This window comes from Talpa occidentalis, unplaced genomic scaffold (genome assembly GCF_014898055.3).
Source record: "Talpa occidentalis isolate TD23 unplaced genomic scaffold, MPIMG_talOcc4v2.1 talOcc4.13, whole genome shotgun sequence".
NCBI classification, from domain to species: domain Eukaryota; kingdom Metazoa; phylum Chordata; class Mammalia; order Eulipotyphla; family Talpidae; genus Talpa; species Talpa occidentalis.
The window spans coordinates 77,437,851-77,464,334 of record NW_023601322.1 but is presented as its reverse complement, the minus strand read 5'-3'; the positions used below and the strand labels follow the sequence as shown (position 1 = coordinate 77,464,334).

Sequence of the window (26,484 nt, the reverse complement as noted above, 5' to 3'; positions counted from 1 at the left end):
GTAAAAGCAAAAAGTATTTAACTCAAAGTAATTGTTTCAGTATTCTATTATACATTTCTTTTGGAATGATGAATTTTCAAAATTACATACTATGCATTTATTTTGCTTTCTAAAAATTTTTACTACTTGATTTTGGTGTTTATGGCTTAGAGATACAGAAAGACTAGGCAAAGTGAATGGAGAGAAAATATCTTCAAATATCAGAACAGTGTACTAGGGTATTCCTGAAATAAAATATAAATTAAGGCAGAATTTTATCATTCAAAGATATTCAAGTTCTGACGTGGAAGATCAGGAGGCTTTAACACTGAATTGAATCACTGATAATCAAAAGTGTTTTCTAATACACTTGCACAAAGGTAAGTCAATCAATTTTCAGCCATAACCAGTTCACATTTTTCTGATATTAACAAACTGAGTATAGTAAAAAGTGATCCCAAATAAGCAATGCTACTCTATTGCCCACAAAACACCCAAGTCTTATTGTAAACACTAATTAGTAATACAAAGATGACGACTTTAATCACAAGAGCAAAGAACGTTATTGTTACTCATTTTCCCAGCACCATCTGTCTTGAGAAGACCAGCAGACAGCTGCTCACCAGAGCCTCTGACGGGACATGCTTCAGGAATGGTTCCAACACCCCAGCAGCGGCCAGGCTCACAACAGCACTGCATTTTTGTCATTCTGCCCGGGAGTTCTTGTGCACAGCGACCATTCACCAAGCCCGAGAAACATGTGCCTGTTCTCTGATCTGTACCCGTGAAAATAAAATATAAGAGTGATTTCAGGTTCTGATATCAATGGTTTCGTATGTTACAAGGAGCCCAAAAGAAGTGAATTATATATCATATCTCTTTATTCTCTTTATTTTTATTATGCCTACTCATCCCTTTATTAATTTACTGAACATTAATTGAGCACCTGTTCCACGGAATACAAAAATAAAAGATGTGAGGGGGATATGAGTTCATACTACAGTGAGAAGCCAAGTCCAGATACATCTGGAGCTGGATGGAAGCAAGAACCTAATGCTAGCCTAGATTAGCCAAGCTCCAGATAATTTGCAGATGTGTTCTCTGGAGATTTTGTAGTTTGTTATTATATGTGATTAATACAGGTGCCATTTTAGAAATATTGATCAGAAGCAGCTACTTGAGACAATGACTTCTGAGCAGAGACTTGAGCAAAATGAGACCATGAGTCATGCAGTCATCAGAGGGAAGAGCTGTTCAAAGAGAAAGAAAGGTGTGTGCTTGATGAGAGTGAAGAGCAAGGGCTCAATGGGATTTGAGAAAGCATGCAAAAAAGGAGGGCAAAAGATCAAGAGTTCAGAGAGCTATTGAAGGCAGTAGCATGTGTAACCCTGCAGACCAGTAGGGAAGGAATTTTGGATTGTATTTGGAATATTATGAGAGCGGTTGGAGGGTTTCAATTAAAGGAAAGACAATGGTGTCCATTTTTAAAAGAGCTTGCTGACTAAGAGAGATCAGGAAGACCAGTTAAGAGGATACTGAAGACCTCCACCTGAGAGATGATGGTGGCCTGCATGAGGGTGGTCACATAGAGGATGACAAATGTAGTCAGGTAACAGACAGTCAATGGGAACTTGCTTGGATATGGGATATGAGGAATAATGTCTTGGAAATTTCCATTTCTGACTTAGACAGCTGAGATGTTGATGACAAGAGGAGAAGTAGGATTAGAGGGCTCAATATGTGAGCCTGAAATAAAGGGAATTGTAGGGCTAAACATACATATTTGTGAGTTACCAGTGTATTTATGAGGTTCTAAGCCATGAGGCTGAATAAGACATTTTCAATAACTTAGAGGAAATGGAATATGTCAAATGGTGATGAGAAGGAAAATAAGGTGGACACTTGAAAATAACCACTGGGTTGGGTGGATAGGACTGCTATGGCAGTGTGTTCGTGCATTACACTATAGGGTTGAGGGCAGAGGAGTAATATGATCAAATATGACTGTAACAAAGGTCATTCTGGCAGTAGACTAGAGAATTAGGATCAGGCTGGCAGATAAAGGCTCGAACACATTATCAGAAGTCTAAAAACCAAAACTGCTTAGTGATAAAATGTTAATATCATCTGTGAATTGTATGGGTTTGTAACTGAAACTGCCTTTATATAACCAATGGAAAAAAAAAAACTTGAGTCTAGTTAACTATATACTATTCAACAATGCTTTCAAAGACATTTTGTCTATGGCTTCAAGAAGGAAGGTGTACCACAACAATCAGGAGCCACATGTCAACAATAGATCAAATTATTAATTGAAAAGGGATTCCAGGGCCTCCCTGGTGGTGCAGCGGGTTGAACGCAGTGCTGTGAAGATTTCCGCAGCCTCTGCAGCATGGGTTCGATTGGCAGCCAGCCAGGGAGATACCCACATGGCGCAGCAGACCTCTCCTGTCGTGCCTGCTGTTCCCCTCAGCAATGCTTTTGGTCCATCTGCCTGTTCTCTTCCCCGCTCTGTCTCTGGCGAATGCACTCACCCTCCCACTCCTCTTGCCTGTACCCCAGCTCTTGTATACATAAAATAAAAAAAATCTTTAAAAAAAAGAAAAGAAAAGGGATTCCATTAGTAGGTAAAGTCTATTTTTTTTGCACTAGATACATAGTTTAAAATAACAGTATTATTTATTCAAATGGTCCATAGTATACCTCAGGTAACTTCTAAGCTACCATTAAATAAATTAATGGGCTTTACGATATTCCAAGTAATAACCAGAATATCTACTCTCACTTCCCAAAACAAACCCAGTATGTCTAAGAGCAAAGTACTAAATTGATGTATGCATGTATACATTTCATAATCTTCAATTTTGGACTTAGAGATGATGTCACTGAGAATAATTGTACTAGTAGGTTTCTATTTCTAAGAAGCATCCCTAAGAATGATCCAGGTAAATAATTTCTGGAATATTCATTCCAGGGAACTCAAAGAATCATGTTCCCACATTAACAAAGTCCCAAGCTCTTAATAATAATCACTGTCATGAAACACACTCAGTGCTACAGGGTAGGCTGAATATCTTTATCTCTTCAAGGTTTCTCTAAGGAGGAAGCTGTATAGTAGGTTTGAAAGAAAAAAACATGGCTGTGAGGCAGAGGATCTATGTCTACATCAAAATATTATTAACTCTGATTTGCAACTATATTTAACTCCTCCTCATCATGGCATAGGGCTGGTGGGAGAATGAAATATAACAATACATGTTCTATTAGGTTAGCTACTCTGAATGCCTCCTGCAATTAAAATATCTTAGATAAAATATGAAAACAAAATATTAAAAAGTAATTAAGTCACCCAGCTGTCACAAAAGAAGGCTAAAATGTCTTCCAATGAAATGAAAACAGGAATCACAGGAGGCAAGTGTAGCTTTAGGATATCAGCAAAATTTAGGAGGCTTTGAATTTCAACTCAGTTTCACAAAGCCTAGAGCTTAAGAGATAAAAAGTCTCCCCTCTAAAACAAAATGTAACAGGAAGCTCTGTTACAAAGTACTGGCCATACAGAGCAGTATCATTAGTGTAAAGGTTACGAAGAAAAGAGAGCTAAGGGACTTGTCTGTGTCTACCTCAGTGCAGGTTAGGAGGAAAAATATTCTCTCCTAAGTCTGTATCCACATTCTCTTCCCCACACAGCTCTGATGTCTCTATTCACATTAGGTTTTTGGTCTAAGAAACTTCAAATATAAAGAGGTTCTCCAATAGGGATATTACAAGCATCACTGATATAGGTATTAGAGGAAGACAAATTCCCACAGGTAAAGTCCTAAGAAAAAGGAGTAGCTATCAGGCAAACAACTAGGTAAATAAATAAGTAGGTAAGAAAGTAAAGAAAGTAACACAAAGCTTCTGAGCAGCAAGGACCATCACACAGCACAGTGTCACCACACCATGTTAGCAGGATGCCAAAAATCATGCAACATGGAATTCTTACTTATACTATCATATCATTAATTTGTTGATTTGCCTGTTCAATCTGAAATGATATTATGAAGGGTACACAAATTTCTATTTTACACTGAACACTGCAATACAAGTTAAAAATTGCCTCACGTGGGCCTCCTTGTTGGTGCAGGGATTGTATCTCAGCACTATCAAGCTATGGCCAGCCACTGCAGCATGAGTTCGATCCCTGGCCAGGGATCTGACCCACATGGTGCAGCAGACCCCTCCTGTCTTGCCCGCTGCTCCCCTCAGCAGTGTATTTCAGTGGATGCACCTGTTCTGCTCCCCACTCTGTCTTTGGTGAATCCTCTCACCCCTCCATTCAGTTCTTTTACGCAAAAAATAAATAAAAATAAATATATAAAAAAATTGCCTCACATTATGTAGGAACTATTATGATTCCCATGTACTAAGATTTCATTGTAATTTATAATAAAATATACATTCATTTAAAATGATTACTAAACAAATGCCGGGCCTCCCCTGGTGGTGCAGCGGTTGAGCGCTGGGCTGCGAAGCTGCCCGCAGCCTCTGCAGCTCTGGTTCGATCCCTGGCCGCCCGTGAGGGTCCCACATGGCGCGCAGACCTCTCCTGCCATTCCTGCTGCTCCCCTCAGCAGTGTATTTGGTCAGTCTGCCTGCTCTGTTCCCCGCTCTGGCTCTGGTGAATTCTCTCACCCTCCCGCGCTTCTGACTGTACCCAGTGCTTGTATAAATAAATCTTAAAAAAAAAAATACAAAAACACCCCAAATGCCTAGTAGCTTTTTCATTACGTGTTTTTCAAAGATATTATCATCATCATATGTGGATCTGAAAAACATTTTTGATGTTAAAAGGGGATGCTCTCCAAAATCAGTAAACACAAGTAACTACTGAATTACACAGCTTGGAAACCGATGATCAGTTCTTTAATACGTACTGAAAGAAACCACATCACTGTTTTAGAGAGTTGAGGGGCAAAAAAAGTGCATTAGAAAATAAGTCATGAATTTTCATAAATTTCACAATTAGTCTCTTCTAATAATAACAGAGATAAGTAATCTACATCCTTTAGACAAAAATATATCACTTGAGAAATAGACTGGTGAGACAGGTCATAGTTAAGGGCTCCATTTTAAAGTAAGTCAGCAGCTAGGTGTTAGGCTCTTTCCTTTGCAGATGTGAAACAACATGGTTCTTAGGAAGTTCTGTGTTGGAAACAGACCATGTGAAATAATCTGGAATAAAATGGAGCACCAGCTAATAGTTGTCTAGGCACAACATCCCTTGAATAGGGAACTATTAGGGCAAAGGCAGATGGAAGCTTATATATTTAGGTCATAAGGAAAACCCTTCTAACGCTTGGTATACGTTTAACTGTAGCACTAATATGCCACAAATAATGAAAACAAGTCAATTTCTATAACAATCTCCTATCACCCTCATGACATTACCGGAACAAGGTTTACATGAAGACTTATTTAAAGCCCCATGGGGAAAGAGGAAGCAATTCATCTCCTCTGATTAAAATATAAATCCATCTTGAAACAAAATAATGGTACTCTTATCAGAGTTTGTTTCTTGGCTTGACATTTAGTCTAAACTTGATTTAAGAGAACTAACAGTTAATTATACACTATGATGAAAAGCTGGTAAGAGCTGGGGTTTGTACCTTGAAATAAATATGTCTCCTGGTGAATGAGCTTTGCTTATTAAAAAAAAAAAATGAAGGGTTCAGCCAGAACACACCGATGAGGTCAGCCTAGGGCATACTAGCGATAGTGAGTGTTGGATAAATAGCAACCATTGTCTCAGTTTTCATCGCCTGATGCTGGAGGCCTGCATCTACCTCTTTGACGGTCTGGCGCCAACCTGGGTTCCTCTTGATTAATTCTGTAGATTCTTGATATTCCTAAAATACTTTCAAGCTTCCATTATACAAGATTAACTGGAACTAGAACGATGAAAGAGACAGAACCACTGTGGCTCCTCAGCTTACATTTTCCTTTAAAACAGTAAGCTGTTTCTTTCTCACAGGCTAACCTCCGCTTTCGAGGACATACTTTCTTAATTAAAACTAGTTTCCTTCTTCCACCAGTGGCATTTATTTGATCCTGAAGTTAAAACTAATACACTATTTACTATACTGTATCATTCCTCTCTTCCTTTCCCTTTCTAACCATTTTTATGAGCTGTGGGTCATCTGCCAAGTGTCTTGTTGTAAATGCACACAGGCACAAGCAATAACGTCCATTACCACAGAGACTGCTGCATTATAACAACACATCCCACCATCATTCTATATCATTGTATAAGAATCTTCCTAATTTCTTTTAAACAGTTTTTTCCTTCATTGATATTTACCTCTGTCCTTAGCAATCTTGATGGGCTCTCACTGTCCCCAGGATCAACCTGAAACTCCTTAGCATGGCAGTTAAGAAACTTAACAATATCCAAAGAGCACCTGCACTCCTATGTTTATAGCAGCACTGTTTACAATAGCTAAGCTTTGGAAACAACCCAAATGCCCAAAAATAGATGACTGGATCAAGAAGATGTGGTACATATATACCATGGAATATTACTCAGCATTCAAAAAAGATAAACACATGCAATTTGCAGCAACATGGATGGCACTGGAAGGGATCATGCTCAGCGAAATAAGCCAAAAAGAAAAAGAAAAATACCGGATGGTCTCACTCATAGCAGGAATCTAGAAAACTTAAATAAGGGACCAGGAAAATGAATATAAGAAAGTGAAAATCAAAATCAACAAAAAACTATGAACCAGAGACACTTTTTGGGGGGTGGGGGGCGGGAGGGGAAGGATTGGGGTCAGAATGGGGCATTTGCAATTGTATGGGGGAATATAAAAATAAAATTTAATATTTAAAAAAAATAAATAAATAAAAAGAAACTTAACAATAGATTCTTAATCTCAACCCATCTCTCTGGTTATATCTCAAACTACTTTCTTGTCCAGCTCTCCTCCCAGACAGCTCTTCTCACCATCTTTTGAGCTTCCTTGGGTATGTTCTGCATCTGAGGTCTTGCTCACACTTTCTCCTTGCTCAATGCTTCCTTATTTGTGTAGCTCTTACCCATTTTTTTCAAAGTCTACATACATCAGTGTGAAGTTACTCAGGAAATTTTTACTTACAGCATCTATTGTCTAAAAATTATTTAGCAATTAATCACCCACTGTCCCAAATTTTATCATGTGTCATTATTTTTTCCTCACAGGATGCTTCAAAAATGTGAAACTCGAGAATACTCCAAGACAATAATATGTACTGAAAATTTTGTAAAGCTCAAGGAAATGCACCAGGGCACTGAGGCCACATCATATTACTATAAGGAATTCTTAGCGTTTACTCTCATTTTCTGAATTTAGCTTGCTGCTCACTGGCACTTCTGAGTTCCCTAGGGTCTCTGCTAGCTCTCTGTGCACAATGGCAACAGGCACATTATCTTACCTAATTTGCTCACTTGTGACTCACTGTTTCCTCATTGCTGGCTGCCAGTCTCCCTTCTTGTTTATATTACAATGTGGAAGCAGGTATAAATAATGCCACAGATATTACAATAACACTGGATTACAAAATGACAAAATGGTTATTAAGTTGTATTAAAAATGCTTGTAAGGAAGAGACTGTTTTCCTTAGAGAATAAATGCTTTGACTCTTTTTTAAATTGGCATGTTGGTCATACAGAAAGGTCCTGAAAAAAACTTGATAAAATAAAGTTAGTAATTTGACTTTTATATTTAATATACAGTGAAATGGGAAAATTATCCTATATTCTAATTAAAATGCCCAGCTAAACTTTCCTGCCATAAGAAATTATTTTCCTATACATAAAAGAAAAAAAATAATTCATTGGTGTTTTATAATGTGTATAGACTCAGTTATTTTCATTACTAAATTAAGGAACTGGGGCAGCATGTAGCATATGCCACTGTCAGAATAAAAGTACAGATAATATGCAGTTTTATACTCCAGAAAAAATTTGAGATGGTCCAACTCATTATTGTTAGCATTTATGTGGTTAGAAAATAAACAGGATGGAAAAATTCTTAACATATAAAATTCAATCATAAATAAATTCAATTTAAGAAAATAAAGACTCAGATTTTCAAAAATCAAAGTCAGAGATTTCTTACACATTAAAATGTTAAATGTTTTTCTTATATATGGAAAACATGTACTTATTCCAAATCTACCATAGCTATTCAAAAATTGTTAACTGAATTTAACATTGGTTTTATAATTTTGGAGAGCCGTTCTGTCCCCCATAAGGGCTGCTTTTGGAGTCAAGATGTTGATAGTGAAATGACTGGGGATTCAAGCCTAGGCAGGACTCACTGTTCCTTATGTCTTTGCAGCTCTAGCAGTCTCCTGCCGTCTGAGTAGCCAAAACCATCACCCAGGGTGACCACGTCATGTTAGCAGGATGCCGACAAGGCACATGAAGCTCTAAAAATTCAGTGTCATCTTGTTCAGTTGTTGATTTGCCTATTCATTTAGAAAAGATCTACAGTGCTCAAACTTTTATGCAAGGTACTATGTAAGGCTCAGGGGACCTGAAGCTGCATTAAGGCAGGACCTTAAGGGAGCTCACAGTCTGCCCAGTAAGTAAAGCACAAGTGCCTGTGACAATGTGATAAACCCAGAAATGAAGAAAAAAAAAATATTATGGGAGAGACTAATTAATTTTTGCCCAAGAAGAAAAGTGGATTAGGTAGGGATGGCTATAAAGAAAAGTAACTTGAGGGCCTCCCCTGGTGGTACAGGCAGTTGAGCGCAGCACTGTGAAGCTGTCCACAGCCTCTGCAGCACTGGTTCGATCCCGGTTGGCAGGGGAGGGTCCCACATGGGGCAGCAGACCTTTCCTGTTTTGCTCGCTGCTCCGCCTCAGCAGTGTATTTCGTCAGTCTGCCTGTTCTGTTCCCTGCTCTGTCTCTGGTGAATCCTCTCACCCTCCCGTGCATCTGGCCTGTACCCCGGTTCTTGTATAAATAAATAAATCTTAAAAAAAAAGAAAATAAGAAAAGTAACATGAAATCTGGGTCGTAAGGGATGAGTCAGGTTTTATGAGCATAGAAGGGGGAAATCCAGATATTGCAGGTATGGAGGCAAAGACAAGGCTGTGCGTTCTTGTAAGGGGATGAGAGAAATGTGTGGGTGAGGTGGTAAGTGGTTAGAGATTAGTCCTGCATAGAAGCTTGGCCAGATTGTAAAGGGATTTGAAAATACAGATAAAGACTTAGGACTCTATAGAGAAAGGTAAAATATAAAGGAATTAATCATAATTTATGGTAAACCAACTAAATAGCTGGCATTGAAGAAAAAGAAATTCAGTAAATCATTAGAAATTATGATGATGACTATCTGAACATAATGGAGAATATGCCTCCTTTTCAGTGCAACAACAAAAAAAGTCCCACAAGTTTTATTAGCATAAAGATTTAGAAACGTAAGAAATCAAATGAAGAAATAATAATAAAAAAAAAATTGATATAGGGCCTCCCTGGTGGCGGCAAGGAATTAAGATGCAACATATGAAGCTACCCGCAGCCAATGCAGCATGAGTTCGATCCCCGTCCAGGGAGCCACTCACATGGCGCAGCAGACCTCTCTTGATTTGCCCGCAGCTCCCCTCAGCAGTGTACTTCAGTCAATCTGCCTGTTCTGTTCCCCACTCTGTCTCTGGTGAATCCTCTCACACTCCATACCTTTGGCCTGTACCCCAGTTTTTGTATGCATAAATAAATAAATCTTTTAAAAAATTTGATACAAAACACTAACATTCGTTATGGCAAAGTCTTTCTTTTTGTTGTCTCTTCTCCTTCCCACCCCCATTTCAATTTATTCTTACAGATCTTCAAGTTATTCTACTTGCCTACCAAATAAAATATGTACAACTTAATTGGTTATATCCAGAACTTCCTGGTAATAATCTCTTATTTCTCCAACCATAATTCTTAAGCTATATTATAAAATATAACTTTCCTGAAGTCGTGATCTATAACATCAACAAGTGTCAATGATAACTCCCGAACTGACACTGTATATGTGTGTACATTATCTTCCTATACGTTTTAAGAAAATTAGGTCAAGTATAAGCAGTTGTATTAATAGAGGTGATCCCTGAACACACAGGTTTGAATTGCAGGGGTCACGAAAATGCAGATTTTCTTGTAAATAAACAACTTAACCTTAAGGTATTGGTAAATGCACTACAGTATTATAAATGTATCATCTTTATGATTTTCTTAGTAACATATACTTTTCTTTAGCTCACTTTATTCTAAGAACACAGCATATAACATATATATATATAACATGCAAAATATGTATAATCATTTATTTATATTATCAGTAAGGCTTCAGGTCAGCAGGCTATTAGTTAAGCTTTTGGGGAGTCAAAAGTTATACTGGACCCTTCAGCTGAACAGGGGTCTGTGTCCCTAACCCCACATTACTCTAGGGTCAACCAAATTTAACTTTCACAGACTTTCAAACTATGCTATATGAATTAGACTAACTATGTATTAAGCCAGCTGGCAACACTGACACTAAAAGTAGTTAATTTGATCAATTATATAAATTTAAATTTCACTAACAATGCTTACCTAATGTAAGACAGAATCTCTGATTCATTTATAAAGAATGAACAATTGTCATTCAAATTTCATCACTCTATAGAAGATGGGTAAGAAAGGTTCCAAATGGACTTTCATGTGGGTAAGAGAGGTTCCAAATCTACTTCTCAAAGCAGACTGTCAGCATGGTGGTAGAGAAGTCACTCATTGTTGGAGACTTGATATCTAGGGACAGGGTCTCTGTCTCCTTACAGTAGATAAGGAGGCTGCGATGTGTGAAGGAGGCTTGCATCGTAATACAGATGCAAGAATCAGAGACCTGGATTAGAATCCTGGCTCCTGTAACACTGTGTCAATCATGTACCCTCTTATAACCTCAATTCCTTCATCTATAAATCTGAGTAGTTATACCTATCACACAGAACTATTGTAAGGATCACATAACATTATATATGCGTCCAGTGTAGCCCTATCTTCCTTCTCTTATATTTCCTCCTCTTCTCCCTAATAAAACAATAACAATAATGGATATTTTATTGAGCATTTTCTAAAAGAACTGAAGTATAGAGAAGTCAGTAGCTTGTCCTAGGCCCCACAGATAAGATAATGAGGTACTCTAGACAGATGCGCAATGCCTCATACACAGCATGTGTTTCAGAAACAGTAGCTGTTACTACGACCTCTACCACTGCTTCTATCAAGACTGCTATTGCTAGTCTACTAATATTTATGATGATAAAATAGGATTCTGAGGCAGGATTACCATCTCTCAAGCTCACTGCTGGATGGGCATAACTAGCATAGTGTTCGGGACATTAGCTAATTTTTTCTTAAAAAAAATATTTATTTATTTATACAAGCACTGGAGTGCAGGCCAGAGGCGCGGGAGGGTAAAAGAATTCATGAGAGACAGAGCAGTGAGCAGAACAGGCAGAAGGACTGAAGTACACTGCTGAGGGGAGCAGCAGGCGAAACAGGAGAGGTCTGCCTCGCCATGTGGGAATCTCCCTGGCTAGCCGGGAATCGAACCAGCGCTGTAGAGGCTGAGGACAGCTTCACAGTGCTGCGCTGAACCCACTGCGCCACTGGGGAGGCCCACATTAGTTAGTCCACTGCCTCTTTGATGACATTCTGTATTTCTATCACATCAATGCAGTTCACTAGGGCACTGTCACTAGTATATACAGAGGCGCTAGCAGTTAGCTGCTGACACACCCTCCTGGTGGGGATGGGATAAAGTCACTGCTGAGACAGCCACCCTCAACTGAACCAGGCAACTTCATCTTCGGGAGCTACTTTAGTTACCCTAATCCCTGTACTACAGGAACCTTTCATGCCCATAAAGTCAGAAATTAGCTCGAGCTCAATAGTGGATGAGGTACACCAAAACTGAGAAGCACTGCTTCACCGTTCTAAACAAAGGAAAGCACAAATTTATTCCACTTTAATTTGAATATGCTTAAACACAGTATTAAAGGTGTCAATTTCTTTTTTGTAATAACTTTTCATTTGAAGAAACAAGCTCTAAGTAAGTAAGACATTGGCCACATTGATGATTCAAAACAACAACAACAACAAAAAAAAATTTTAATTACTATATTTGTACCCCAAAGCAGATTTTTTAGAGATCTTTCTCATGTTTTTGCATCTCTACTACTGGGCAAAGAGCTATGTCTTATGGAAGTTTTCCTTCATTTCTAAAACGACTCTGACAACATAAAACAAACCCAGATGGCTCCGGAAACTGAAGTCTTTGTAAAGAGCACCTGGACTATCAATCCCTCAATAGGGGTACCATTTATTTTAAACAACTCTTTCCCAATGCTTTTATAATCATTACCATATTCATACTTGCTTGGGCTGTTCTGTCATTAAAAAGAAGCAGTGTATTGTGCCTTCAAAAATACGATGCTTACCGATGCACCGAGAACCATCCGTTGAGGTCACATATCCACGTGGACAAATGCAAAAATAGCTTCCCACGGTGTTAGAACATTCACCAGTTTCACATATCCCCGGAATGATGCTGCACTCATCGATATCTAATCGAGGGAGGAAGGAAAAGACAATTGAGAAAGGACTTCATCTAATTGCTTTTAAAAGGGATTTTTTTTTTTTTTTTTTTAAAGAGTATGAGAGTGCTCATGGTTGGTTCGGTCAGATCATATAACCCTGAAGATACTCGTTTCAGGTTCTAAAGAATTTCTCACACATATCTATGGGAACTGGGATGAAAGTAAACTCCCATGGCAGTAAAACAAAGCCAACTAAAGCAAAACTCTATATCCTTTCTCTTTTTTTCTCTAAATGCAATTTAAATTGGAAATAAGTAAAGATGTCAATGTTTTAGTTTCCATTCTGTATCAATTAGGGAATTATCCTACTGGAGTCTTAAAAAACATACATACAAGGATTACATTTTAAAATATGGAACAACTACATTTAAAATTTTACAGCAAATTTCACACTAATTATTTGAACCATGGAAGGCGGCAAGTCATTTTTTGTTCTATTTGGCTTTAAGATGGGCTTTTGTACTTATAGCTGAATATGTGTATATTTGACATCCTGGGAAATGACTTAAAATCTAAAATAAGACAGAAATATGGTGGAGGGCAAACTTGTGAGGCTTTGAGAAGTGTCCACTTTTCCTATTGTAGCTCCCTGTACTGACCCATTCAGCTTACTCAATGCTGGGAATAGTTTATTCCCTTTCACATTAATGAAAGCTCTGCTTTCTTTTAAACTTTCCCTAAAGCAGAAAATCTGCCACTTATATAAGCTCTAATGTATTTTTCTTTTAGTTCAATAAGCAGAGAGAAGCAGAAAGCGAAACAAAGCTATAATTAGCTACAAAGAAGTCAGTTGCGAATACATTTTTAAAGAAATAGAGTCACTGTGAGGAAAATCCAACCTCTGATGCCTGGAAACTGGTCGTCCTTTTTTTAACAAACTGAACCAGTGAAGAACTAAAGAAGAGAGGGGGAACCATGATAAAAGCCACAAACATAGATAATTATTTAAAGTTAAGCCTAAGCTTTTGGTTTCTTTTTTGTTATACATGTATAGTAAAAATTTATCAATAAAAATACAGGAAAATTATATTCTTTTTTTTTAACTTGAGAAGAAGCTAATTTATTTATTTTTTATTTTATTTTTATATTCCACATACAATTACAACCCCCTTATTTTGACCCCAAACCCTCCTTTCCCCATCCCCCACCCACCATAGAGTGTCTCTGGTTCATAGTTGTTTGTTGATTTTGATATTTTCTTTCTTATAATTATTCTTTTTCCTGGTCCCTTATTTAAGTTTTCTAGATAACTGCTATGAGTGAGACCATCCGGTATTTTTCTTTTTCTTTCTGGCTTATTTTGCTGAGCATGATCCCTTCCAACTCCATCCATGTGGCTGCACATTGCATGTGTTTATCTTTTTTGAATGCTGAGTAATATTCCATGGTGTACATGGACCACATATTCTTGATCCAGTCATCTATTTTTGGGCATTTGTGTTCCTGTACCCCTATGTTTATAGCAGCACTATTTACAATAGCTAAGCTTTGGAAACAACCCAAATGCCCAAAAATAGATGACAGGAGAATTATATTCTTATTGAAAATGCAAGGAAAGAAACTTTAAACTTCAAAATTAAGAAAAAAAAAATGACTGACAATACTTTTACTGAATCCTTCCACTGGTCTTATTCTTTCCCCTGCCTTCCTTCTCCCTCCATTTATTCTGACAAGTAACTCTTGCCTACAAGTTCTATCATGAAATAACTATATATGCTTGTGTGTCTTTTTTGGAATGTGCTTATAAAATAAGGTTACCAGATTCAGACATTCTCTGAAATAATATCTTCATTTGAGGCTTAACAGTTAGCCACTGCAGGCACAGTGGTACAAATCAGCCTCTACCAATTCCCCAAGAGAGGTAAGAATTTTAACATGAATTGACTACATGAGGAGCAAATATATAATGTGGTGAAAAGAGTAACCATCAGACTGAATCCAACAAAATGAAACCATGTGTGCAAAATTAGGACCTGTTGCATCTTGTGTTGCTATCTTAGTGCAGTGCATCTTAATAAAAATGAACATGGATTCAGAAAAAAAAGGAAAGTAGAATAGCTACATTTTAATCATTAAATAAGCTGACCAATTACTTCTGTATAAGAAAGAGAAAAGTGAGAACAGCACACAGTGAAGCAGCAAGCAGGACATAAGTAAAGGAACACAACTTGCCTGGTCTTCTTACATCAAAAGTTATGTCGACAATCATGGCCCTTATGAAGCCCTGGATCAATCCAAATTCTTAAAAATTAGGACCTTAAGTCCTTCGTGTAAGCATTAACTCTTATTTCCAGGCATTTCCTTTCATAATAAAGAGCTTCTTTGTGCTCTATTTCCAAATGCCCTTCCTGACAACAACAACAATAACAAAGAGTAGGAAGAAAATAGATTTTGGACACGTTTATGAAGGAAAAAAAAATTGGAACATAGAAGAACACATGGAATGATATTAAATTTGTGGTTTTTGTATTAAATATTTTTTGTGTTAAAAAAAACTCCATGCTTCACAATTCTCCTTAGCATTAAGTGGGAACATCAGTAGGTTAGCTTCAAAATAATTATATGTATAAGGTTCTCAGTAAAATATTGAAGGATTCAGTATGAAAAAAAGAAATGCTTTTCATTTATTTTTGGGGGTAGGTTCCACCCACATTTTAAAAAAGAAAAAATTTGGTGTTTTTGTTTCCCTTTTTTTACTGACCACAAATTCAATGTAGTTATGCCCAATATCTATCCATCCATTTAATGCTAATTCATTTAGCACTAATATCTATGTTAAAAAAGTTGTATGTATTTAGCTTTTTTATACTAGTTTCACATGACCATTATGTCATAATCAGATTTGGAAGTAGTATTTTAGCAAATATAAAGTGTATATTGCACCTAAGCATAAACAAATCTGAGTCTATTTTTGGGGAAATGTAAATTTTAATAATGGGAACTGGTTTAATTTATGTTCTGCATAGCCAATGTGTCTCCACTCACCTGCCCTTCCCTTCAACTTTTTTTTTATTAATTAAAGCAAGTTTTTTTTTCTTACATAGTTGTAGTCCCAATTGTTCTCCTGCCACCATATTACCTGTGTCCCCTTGTGTTCATCCCTCTTCTGTTTTGTCCCCCCTCCATCCCCCTTGTTTGCTGTAAATACCTCAATTATACAGCCAGCTTGCTAGTTTTGACTACTTTTTGACCTTTTGTTTGGTTTCTATATATTCCATATATAAGTGAGATCATCTGATATTTATCTTTTCCTTCTGACTAATTTTGATTAGCATAATCCTTTCCAGCTCCATCCATGTTCCTAAAAATGGCATGAGTTGGTGTTCTGATCACTGAGTAATATTCCATTGTGTAAATATACCATAACTTTTTGATCTATTCATTCATTTTGGGGCATTTGGGTTGTTTTCATATCTTGGTTATTGTAAATAACGCTGCAATAAACATGGGAGTGCAGGCTGCCTTTCAAATTAGTGTTTTTGTGTCCTTTGGGAAGATTCCTAGGAGTGGAATCAAATATTGTTGAAATTCATATGGAATCACAAAAAAACCCCAATAGTGAAGGCTGTCTTGACTAAAAGGAGGGTAAATGGAGGCATTATACTTCCAGACCTCAAACAATATTATGAAGCTATTATAATAAAAACAGCATGGTATCGGAATAAACCAGATATATATGGCAATGCAATCAAAGTGAAAGCCCAGAAATAAAAAAACACATATATATGGTCAACTAATCTATGACAAAGGAGTAAAGAATATACAATGGAAGAAGGAAAGAATCTTCAATAAATGGTTTTTGGAAAACTGGACTGCAAGATGCAAAAACAAAAATAAAATGAAACTAGACTATTTCACACTACATACAAAAAGCAACTAAAAAATAAAAACAGATAAAAAATTTGAATGTAAGACATGGCACCACAAAATATATAGAAGAAAACATAGACAAAACACTTCATGACATACATCTCAGAAACATCTTTGAGGATTCTTCTCAAGAAGCAAGGAAAACTTAAATAAGGGACCAGGAAAAAGAATAACTATAAGAAAGAAAATAGAAAAATCAACAAACAACTATGAACCAGAGACACTCTATGGGGGCTGGGGGGGGCGGGGAAAGGAGGGTTTGGGGTCAAAATAAGGGGGTTGTAATTGTACAGGGAATATAAAAAATAAAATTTAAATAAAATATGAAAAAAAAAAGAAGCAAGGAAAACAAAGGATAAGATAAACAGTTGGGACTACATCAAACTAAAAAGCTTCCATATAGCAAAAGCAACAATAATTAAAACCAAGAGACACCCTACTGAATGTGAGAAAATATTTGCACACCATATGACAGATATGGGGCTGGTATCAAAGATCTACAAAGAACTTATACAACACAACAAGACAAAATAAGCAACCCAGTCAAGAAATGGGAAGAAGAGGGCTTTCCCAGTGACGCAGCAGGTTGAGCGCCATGCTGTGGGGCTGTCCGCAGCCTCTGCGGCGCCAGTTCAATTCCCAGCTGGCCAGGGAGCAACCCACATGGCGTGGCAGACCTCTCCTGCCTTGCCTGCTACTCCCCTCACCAGCATCTTTGGTCCGTCTGCCTGTTCTGCTCTCTGCTGTGTCTCTGGTGAATTCTCTCACCTTCCCATGCCTCTGGCCTGCACCCCACTTCTTGTATAAATTAATAAAAAAAAATTTTAAAAAAGAAATGCACAGAACTACAAAGACACTTGTCCAAAGAAAAAAGGCAAGTGAGGCCTCCATGGTAGCCTTGGAGTTAAGTCTCAGTGCTATCATCACTAAGACCTGAGTTCGATCCCTGGCCAGGGAACTAACCCACATATGGCACAGCAGACCTCTCCTGTCTTGTCCGCTGCTCCCCTTAGCAGTGTATTTCAGTGGGTCCTCCTGTTCTTCTCCCCACTCTGTCTCTGGTGGATCCTCTCACTGCCTGTGCATTGGTGTACATCCCATTTCTTCTATGCAAAAATAATTAAATAAATCTTTTAAAAAAGACAAATAGCTAATAGTTATATGAAAAATTGTTCAACATCACTAGCTATCAGGAAAACGCAAATCAAAACCAAACCAGATAGCACTTCATCCGGTAAGAATGCCCCACATTAAAAAAACTGCAAATAAGTGCTGGAGATGATTGGCAATAAAGGAACCCGCTTATACTGCTGGTGGGAATATAAAATGGCCCAGTCACTGTAGAAAGCTGTGTGCATCTACCCTTCAACTTTTTAAAAATGTCTATCAGTTTGGAGGCTTTGGTATGCGAACATCAGAAAAATTTATTTATTTATTTTTAAAAATTATTTATTTTTTTAAGATTTATTTATTTATACAAGCACTGGGTACAGTCAGAAGTGTGGAAGGGTGAGAGAATTCACCAGAGCCAGAGCGGGGAGCAGAACAGGCAGAAGGACCGAAGTACAATGCTGAGGGGGCAGCGGGCGGCAGGAGAGGTCTGCGCACCATGTGGGACCCTCGCCCAGTGGCTGGGGATCGAACCGGCGCTGCAGAGGCTGCGGGCAACTTCTCAGCCCAGCGCTCAACCACTGTGCCACGAGGGAAGGCCCGCATCAGAAAAATTTAAGCAAGCTGACATAACTGGAAATTTAATAGCTTATGTATTTGGTAGCTCACAAGTGGCATGGACTACAGGACTTGTTTTAGTCAATGTCGCCTCAGTTTCTGAGATGCTCAGCTATGTCATCTGTGGTTTGACTTCATCTACAGACTGCCTTCCTGATAGAAGCAAAATGGTTTTAGAAGTCCCAGGCCATATCTTGGACCAGGACAGCTCACAGAAGAGAGGGTGTCTCTTCCAGTAACTCTTTTGCAATAAGGAGAAAACTTTTTCCCAGGTGCACCTAACAAAATCTTTTGTTCTATTGTCTTTAGTTGAGTCACCTGCCAATCTCTGAATGATTCCTCCAGCCAGGAGTATGAGCAGAGTTGCATAGGCTTAGAGTCCTTGACCGTTTACTATAGCAAGTGGAATGCAGTTAGGTTTTTTGGTTTTTTTTTTAAGAGGCATGTTTTATTTATTTGTTTGTTTGTTTTGTTTATACATGCACTGGGCACAGCCAGAAGCGTGGGAGGGTGAGAGAATTCACCAGAGCCAGAGCGGGGAGCAGAGCAGGCAGAAGGACCGAAGTACACTGCTGAGGGGAGCAGCAGGCGGCAGGACGGGTCTGTGCGCCATGTGGGACCCTCCTCCGGTGGCCGGGGAGCAGCCGGGGATCGAACCGGCGCCGCAGAGGCCGGGGGCAGCTTCGCAACCCAGTGCTCAACTGCTGAGCCACCGGGGAGGCCCGGAATGCAGTTAGTTTTTGACTTAAAACCAAACCAGCATGGGTTAGTATGTCTGAAAAAACGACACAAGTGAGGAATAGAAAGTGTAACAGAATGGCTAGGAAAGTGGTAGAAGATATATTTTGCTAGTTAGCCATGTGCCAGATCATGGAGAAACTTCTCAAGGACTTTGACTTCTATTTTCAGTGAGGGATGGAGTTTAAATGAGAGCAAATCAGCATTTTAGAAAGATAATGTACTAATGTGAATAGATTACAAATATTCCAGTGATGAGATTATGACGGCCTGAGGCAGGTTTTATAATGAAGAAGAGAACACATTTTCAAGAGGTATCTAGGAGGAAGAATCAATAGGACTTTGCAACTGGATATACATCTTAGACAAGAGAAAAGATGGTAATACTGTTAACAGAGAACGAGAGACAGAGGAAAGAACACATTTCGAGGTTTACTTGACTTCTGGAACTCAAGATGCTTCAGAGAAACAGGAAGAAATGCCAACTATGCAGTTAAAATTTGATACTCAGAGAAGAGAGAGGGGTAGCAGTGTACATTTATGATTTATCAGTAATTCTGTGGGTTGCATTTCAAGTAGTAGTAGTAGATGAGATTTCCAAAGAAGAAACATAAATTAAGGAATTTGTAATTAAGAAAGACCTTTAAGAAGCACCATAATCTAAGGAAAAGTCAAAGGAAGAAAAAGCAAGGACCCAGGAGATAAGAGGGAAAGTATGATGAATGGAGATGAAGGAAGAACACTGTCAGAAAGGCAGGGATTGTTAAGTGGGCCAAGGAAGGATAAAGAAAGAGAAAGATTGGGAAAGTGTTTGGTAATTTCAAGAAACTGAACATGAGTTTGTTTTTTTTAAATAAAACCAGATCTAAGCAAAACCATCTGACATATTTCTGACTGCCAAACCACATAACCTCGTATTTGTCAACCAACATTTATAGTAAATCTTACTCTAAGCAGAATATAATGAATAATTTGGTAAGTAGTGCTAAGTGTGATCTCAGATATCACTGATTTCTAAGAATATTGCCCTAGAGATTCTGTCAATTCCAATATGGACGTATCATATATAAAATCAGTCCACATAACAACTATGTTAAAGAAAACTTAGAGGAAAAAAAATAAGAAACCTTACTTTAAAAAAGTGTTCTTAGAATATTTTCTTTCCATCACTAAGGAAATATATGTATTTGGCCTATTCTACATTATATTTTTTGTACAGATGAAAGTAAATATATATGCTATACACTGTACTATTAATATACTGTTTGAAATAATGAAAATTTATGACTAAATTTTAACTACAATAAGTTATCTATTTCAAGTTTTATAAAAATACATACTATTGAAATGAAATAAGTTGTAAGGGAAATTAATGTTTACTTTTCATTTTAAGAGTTTGAAAGCATGGTATGTATCATTTGTGCTCTTCATTTCATTGTATATTTATAACTAGCTTTTTTGGAATATAGTAATTTTATAGTAATGAAACTTGCCCACTTATCGTATAGGATTGAATGGGTTTTAGTATCCACAGGGTTGTATAATAAATTGCTAGGACCTAATTTTAGAACATTTTCATCCCTCCAAAATTAATTCCACCCGATTAGCAACCACTCTCCCTACTTCATTCCCACTCCAGGCAATAACTAATTTACAACTAATAATAATCAATCTCTATAGATCTTCCCGTTCTATGTGTTTCATATAAATGGAATAAAGCATATGTTTTTTCATGACTGACTACTTTCATTTAGCATGTTCTCAAGATTCATTCATGTTGTGCCATTTATCAATTTAGTTTGTGCCACATAATGACATTTCAGTCAACAAAGGGCCAGATATACCACAATGATTCTATATAAGCCTTGGTGTATAGTAGGCTACACCACCTAGGTTTGTTGTAAGATATTCTCTGATCTTTACACAAAATGATGATTTTACCTATGAAACATTTCTCAGAACTTACCACCATTGTTAACTGACATATAACGATTTCATTCCTTCTAACTGCTGAATAATATTCCACTGTATGGACACACCATATTTTATTTATCCATTTGTCAGTTCATGGATATTTAAACTGTTTCCACTTTTTGGATATCAGAAATCAAGCTGCTATGAACAACTTTGTGTGTATATGTTTTAATTTCTCTTTTGTACATACCAGGTAGTAAAACTGCTGAGTCATAGGGTAATTCTTTGCTTAATTTAATGAGGAAGAGCTAGAATGCAAATTTCTGCCAAAAAAGGAAGTTGTGATGTTGACAGGATCAATTTGGGAAGTATTGTCATTTTAACAATATGACACCTCCTGATTTCTAAACATGGGATGTATTTTCATTTATTTAGATCTTCTTTAATTTTTTCTGGAAGGTTTTGCAGTTTTAACTGTCCAAGTATTTCACTTCCTTTGTGAAATTTATTACTAAACATTTCAATCTTTTTAATCCTATTTTACATGGAATTTTTATGGAATTTTTTTCTTAATTTCACTTTTCAGAATGTTCACTCCCAGTGAATGGAAATACACAATTTTGTACATTGACACTATATAAGCGCAATCCTGCTGAACTAATATATTGGGTCTAGTAGGTTTTTTTTAAAAAAAAAAAAAACATTTATTCTGCTGAATTGTCCATTGGCAGCTCAGTCATCACAGGTCAGATTTTTATTCTAGTAGTTAGAGTACATGTTTCCCATTTTAGTGGATAATTTATTCATTTTAGTTGCTACCTTCTAAAGTGGTCATATACATATAGTTTCATTTCTTCCTTTCCAACCTGGGTACTTTTTATTTTGAATAGAACCTCTAGCACAACATAAGATAGACATTGTGAGTGCCCATCTGTTTTGCTCCTGATTTTAGAGGCAGAGTTAAGTCTTTTGCCTATAAAGATGCTATTAGCTATAGTTTTTCATAAAGGCTCTTTATCTTTATTTTTATTCCTAATTTTTCTTGAGGAGGATACATGCATCTATATTAATAGGGGATATGTAGTTTTCCATTTTCTTTGTCTGGCACTGATATAATGGTGATATACTCAAATAATGCATTAGGAGATATTCTTATCATGTCAATTTTGGGGTAAAGTTTATGAAAGATTGGCATTAATTCTTCTTTGAATGTTTGGTAGATTTTACCATTGAAGCCATCTGGGTCTGGACTTTCTCTGTGGGAAAACTTAAAAGTACTAAGTGGATTTTTTTACTGGTTATATCACATTATAATGGCTCTTCCAGAGAGAAGAAATACTATGAGGCAAATGAGGAACGAGCAGTTTCTATGAGCTAGGGGGTATTTTTAAAGGAGAGGAAATGTCCAAAAAGTAATTATGTGTGCTTATAAGAGGAAAAGGGAGTAGAAGTGTCAGATTATTAGGAGATGTCCAAAGATGCTATAATGCGATTTTTGAGGATTTTTGAGTATACAAGCCAAGGAAGAAGGGCAGTTTGCCGAAGCTGGTAGTTAAAAAAATATATTCTCTCAAGAGTGCAGAAGAAATGTAGTCTTGTTGACACCTTGATTTAGCCTGGTGAGATCCATCCTGGATTTCTGAACTCCAGAACTGTCAGATAATAAATCTGTGCTGTTTTAAGCCACTAAATTTGACATCAAATTTTGGATTTATATACAGCCATTCTCTACTTTCTTTCCTTTGATTTATTTTAGAACCCACTGTAATCTAGGAAATATCTTCACCAGCCAAGTGAAAAACTTTCATCACATCACTGGGTGGACTTTTCCTTATCTTACCTGACATTTCTGCAGAAAGCATCATCTACATGCAGTTGGCTTCAAAACTGGAAGCCAGATCTCTTGCCTGAATTTCCTACTTTTGTGTGCATGTGCCTACAAGGCATGGATATTTTAGATATTTCAGTTTTCACAAGCGCAACATGCAAACATTACATCTTTAGTTCCACTACCCTCACCTATATGTTCCCACCAGTATTTTTAGGGTTCTTCATCCCAATAATTCCCCTATCATCCATTCTCTTTCTAAGACATAAATCTGGATATCAATCTTGATACCTCTCTTGCCTGACACAACTATTTTATCACCAAGACAACTGGATGGATTCTACTTCCTAAGTATACTTTTTAATGTGTCTACTTTTCTGCCTTCATTAATCCCTCTCTCTTCTGGATTACTGTAACAGTTATCTTTGAGGTCTTTCTACATTGTATGTATTCCACTGTCACTCTTTTTACTCATTTCAGCTACAATCATCTTTCTAAAACACACAGTTGGTCAACACTTGAGTCCCTTGTTTGCAGGATAGTGTCTGCTTACCTCTCTAGACTCTTTTCTTTTCACATTTTATTTTAGTTCCCTAAATAAATCATGGTCCATCTTTCCTTGTCTTTGTGTGTGATCTTCCTGTGGCTGAAAAACTGTATTCCATTTCACTTTCATTATCTGTTTTAGGTCTATTCATCACTTGCAATTCAGGTTTACTGTCAACTCCCTGTGGAAATCTTTCCTGAACTATTTCTCCTCTATGCTCCCTTTCACCCTGCATTCCTACTTCTACTTCAGGATTATTCACCACACTATATTATCATTATGTAAAATTCTCATCTGCTGGCCACCACTGCTATATTCTGGAGGAGTCCAGGAAACTCCTGGTTTCAGCTCTACTTACCACTTTGCAATTCTCTTTCTGGTTCAAGAAAAATGTTTATCTTGTATTGTGAAACCAGCTGGGTCTTTTGTTCTCTTTTCTTTTTTGTGTCATCTGTTACTGTTAAGTGTTTGGAGCAGAGAGGAAGCACTAAAGCTTCTTGACTAGAAGTCAAAATCTCCATGTTTAGTAAGTTATGCTCCAAGTGATTCTTAGGCACATTAAAATTTTGTAACATCTGTACTCTTATTCTGCAGAGAAGAGCAAAACCATTTGCCTTGAATTATTCAACCTCAGATTCTCCCTATTACTATATCCTCATTTTCCATTTTCCCTGCCTTTGAAGTGTCTACTTATCTTTCCAGAGCAAATGTCCCAACTCTGCTCTTAATTCCATCACCTTTCCAGGCACCATCTACCTCTTGCCACTGATTAGTTCAGTTTCTATCTTTTATCTCTTCTCTTTCTAGCCTCTTCCACTTTACCTCAATCAAGACCATATTCCTAAAATATGTTAATACAAAAATCTCTCTTGCTCATTTGTTCAGTCATCCCCCACTATACTCTTCTTTGGGACCTCCTTTACCATAAATTTCCTAAAAGTTTAGTATGTATTACCAATCTCAAGTTTTTCACCACTTTATCTTTTTGTAAAATTGACTTATTCTCTTGACCAGCAGTTATTGTCCTTGATGATTCCCCCCTTTTAAAAAAAAATATTGTTGCCTGGCTGTGTTAGATTACAAATGCTACTGTAACATATTAACAAAAGAGGAAGGAAAAGACAGAACAGTGAGTCAAGGGGAAGATGAAAGAGGAAGAATTCCTTCTGGAATGATGATAAGCACCAAGATCACTCTATATCTACTATACAGAAGACAGAATACTGTTATCTATTATGTAATATCAACATTTTTGTGTTATTTCAGAGTTTTACTATATTACAATTCTATATTTTTTAATCTTACCTCATGTTATTGATCTTGGGAAATAATTTAAAATAGTTTCTATATATTAACATTATTAGGTACTTGCGGAATATTTTAGTTGAGTTTTTTGGTCTACTTAGAATGGCAGCATTTTAAAAAGGCTGCTATTGTAGCAATGAAATAGTGTGTTCCATTTTGACCTGAAATCAATACTGTACCTTTTGAAACACTAATTTGGAGTAAATCATGCCTGAAGTAACTGCAAGAGACAATCCCACCAAAGCACTTTTAAACATTACAACAGCTAGAAAGTTATTTGTTTCAAAATACATAAAGGTCACTGATAACATAGTCAAACATGATTTTAAAATTTTGGTCAGCATCCCAAATATATTTCTTGGGAAGTGTAGGTATTTACCACAGTGGTTTTCCCCTCTTACTTTTCTCTCTCTCTCTCTCTTTTTTTTTTTTTTTGTATATTCAGGGTGGAAATATTTCGATACCCTTGTTAGCCTAATCTTAAAACTTAGAATGCAGACATTCAAAACAATTAAGACTGAATTACTTACAAGTTTTAAATACTAAAGCCTTCACTTTATCTTAGCCAAAAGGCTGAGAAATGATTGATTACTAAAGATTTAAAATTATATTGAGCTTCTGTATAATACTTTCAAATATTGAGTGGTGAACTGTTAAAACTGTATCCTTCAATATCTTTCTTCCTATCTTCTCTGCCTTCCACGACTGCCTTAAATTGTTAAGATACAGGGAAATTAAATCGAAAGGTCCCTTAAAGTTGGGTAAAACCTAGAATTTCAGCAACATGAAAAGCAGGAAATTCCAAAGTTAAATTTACTATAACCATTGGGACTTGGCAAAGTTGCAAGAATTTTAATATTTTCTGTGCCCATTTTTCTTGTTAAGCATCAATAATACATTAAGACATAGTCACAAACACTCAGGATTTTTAGTCATTTATTTTCTATCTCCTAAATAAATGGCATCTAGTGAAAAAGAAATCTGCCCTATATTCCATTATGAAATTATCATGTAAATACTCATTGGCCTCAGTGCTTTTCATACTTCTTATCCATAAAAGGAAATAAACTAAAAAAAGGATACATCTGCCACTAAGATACATACAATGTGCAATTTTCATAAAGCAAGTTAGTTTCAAATAGTCACAGTTGTATTTTTTGGGCTTGGTTGTCCTTATTCATCTCCCAGGTCACATTCATATATATCCAGTTTAATTCTACAAGTAGCTGCACATAAACTGAACAACACAGATGTACCTGCGCATATGCACAAAATGGGTATTACAGGTGTACTAAGTATGGAGGGATCATTCTAAAGGTTCAGTCTATGAAGCATACACTTCAATTTGCTCAAAGGGATGATGGAGTTGTATTAATCCAGTAAGTCGTCCACTAGCATTCTGTGCACAAAATGGAAAATTCCAAATGCTTATGGGAATGCTAACCCAGTTTGTGATTGGTCCTCAGTTGTGTTACACTCTAACTGGGCTAATGGAACAAGGACATATTCTTACTTCATACTTAAGTGATTGTTTCAAGGTATAGATTTGTTGCTTATTCATAGGAAGTTATCGGAACAATTTTCAAGGACACTGAAACACTTCAGGGTTCCCCTGAGACTTTGCAAGAGCTTCATTTTTGGAATTCCTTTTTCATTTAATTGCTCAGAGCACCTATTTCATGTTGTTGTTTTTTTGTAAAAGTCCAGTTTTTGTCTACAAACTTGAAACTGTAAACGATGAGGCTGAAAATGTTTACAACAGTTTTATACAAAGTAAAAGAATATATAGTAATGGGTATTTTGAAACCACTTATAAGCAAGCAGAAAGCAACTCTATTATCTCCACTGCCATTTTGTAATTTTCTCTTGGCCAATTCTTTCTTGACCCTAAAAAATATCAGGCAGTTACCACAGGTATTC

At 36.9% G+C, this 26,484-nt stretch overlaps 1 protein-coding gene across 3 annotated transcripts in view; it reads right to left on the bottom strand.

Moving 5' to 3' along the window:
- FBN2 (fibrillin 2) overlaps nt 1-26,484 on the bottom strand; it is a 277,965-nt gene that overhangs the window by 120,624 nt on the left and 130,857 nt on the right. For all 3 annotated transcript variants that reach the window (XM_037509420.2, XM_037509419.2, XM_054694452.1), the window contains exons 8-9: nt 12,476-12,601; nt 603-755 (exon numbers count right to left, since the gene is read on the bottom strand). In XM_037509420.2, coding sequence (XP_037365317.1) covers nt 603-755; nt 12,476-12,601 — 279 coding nt within the window. The remainder of the gene's footprint in view (nt 1-602; nt 756-12,475; nt 12,602-26,484) is intronic.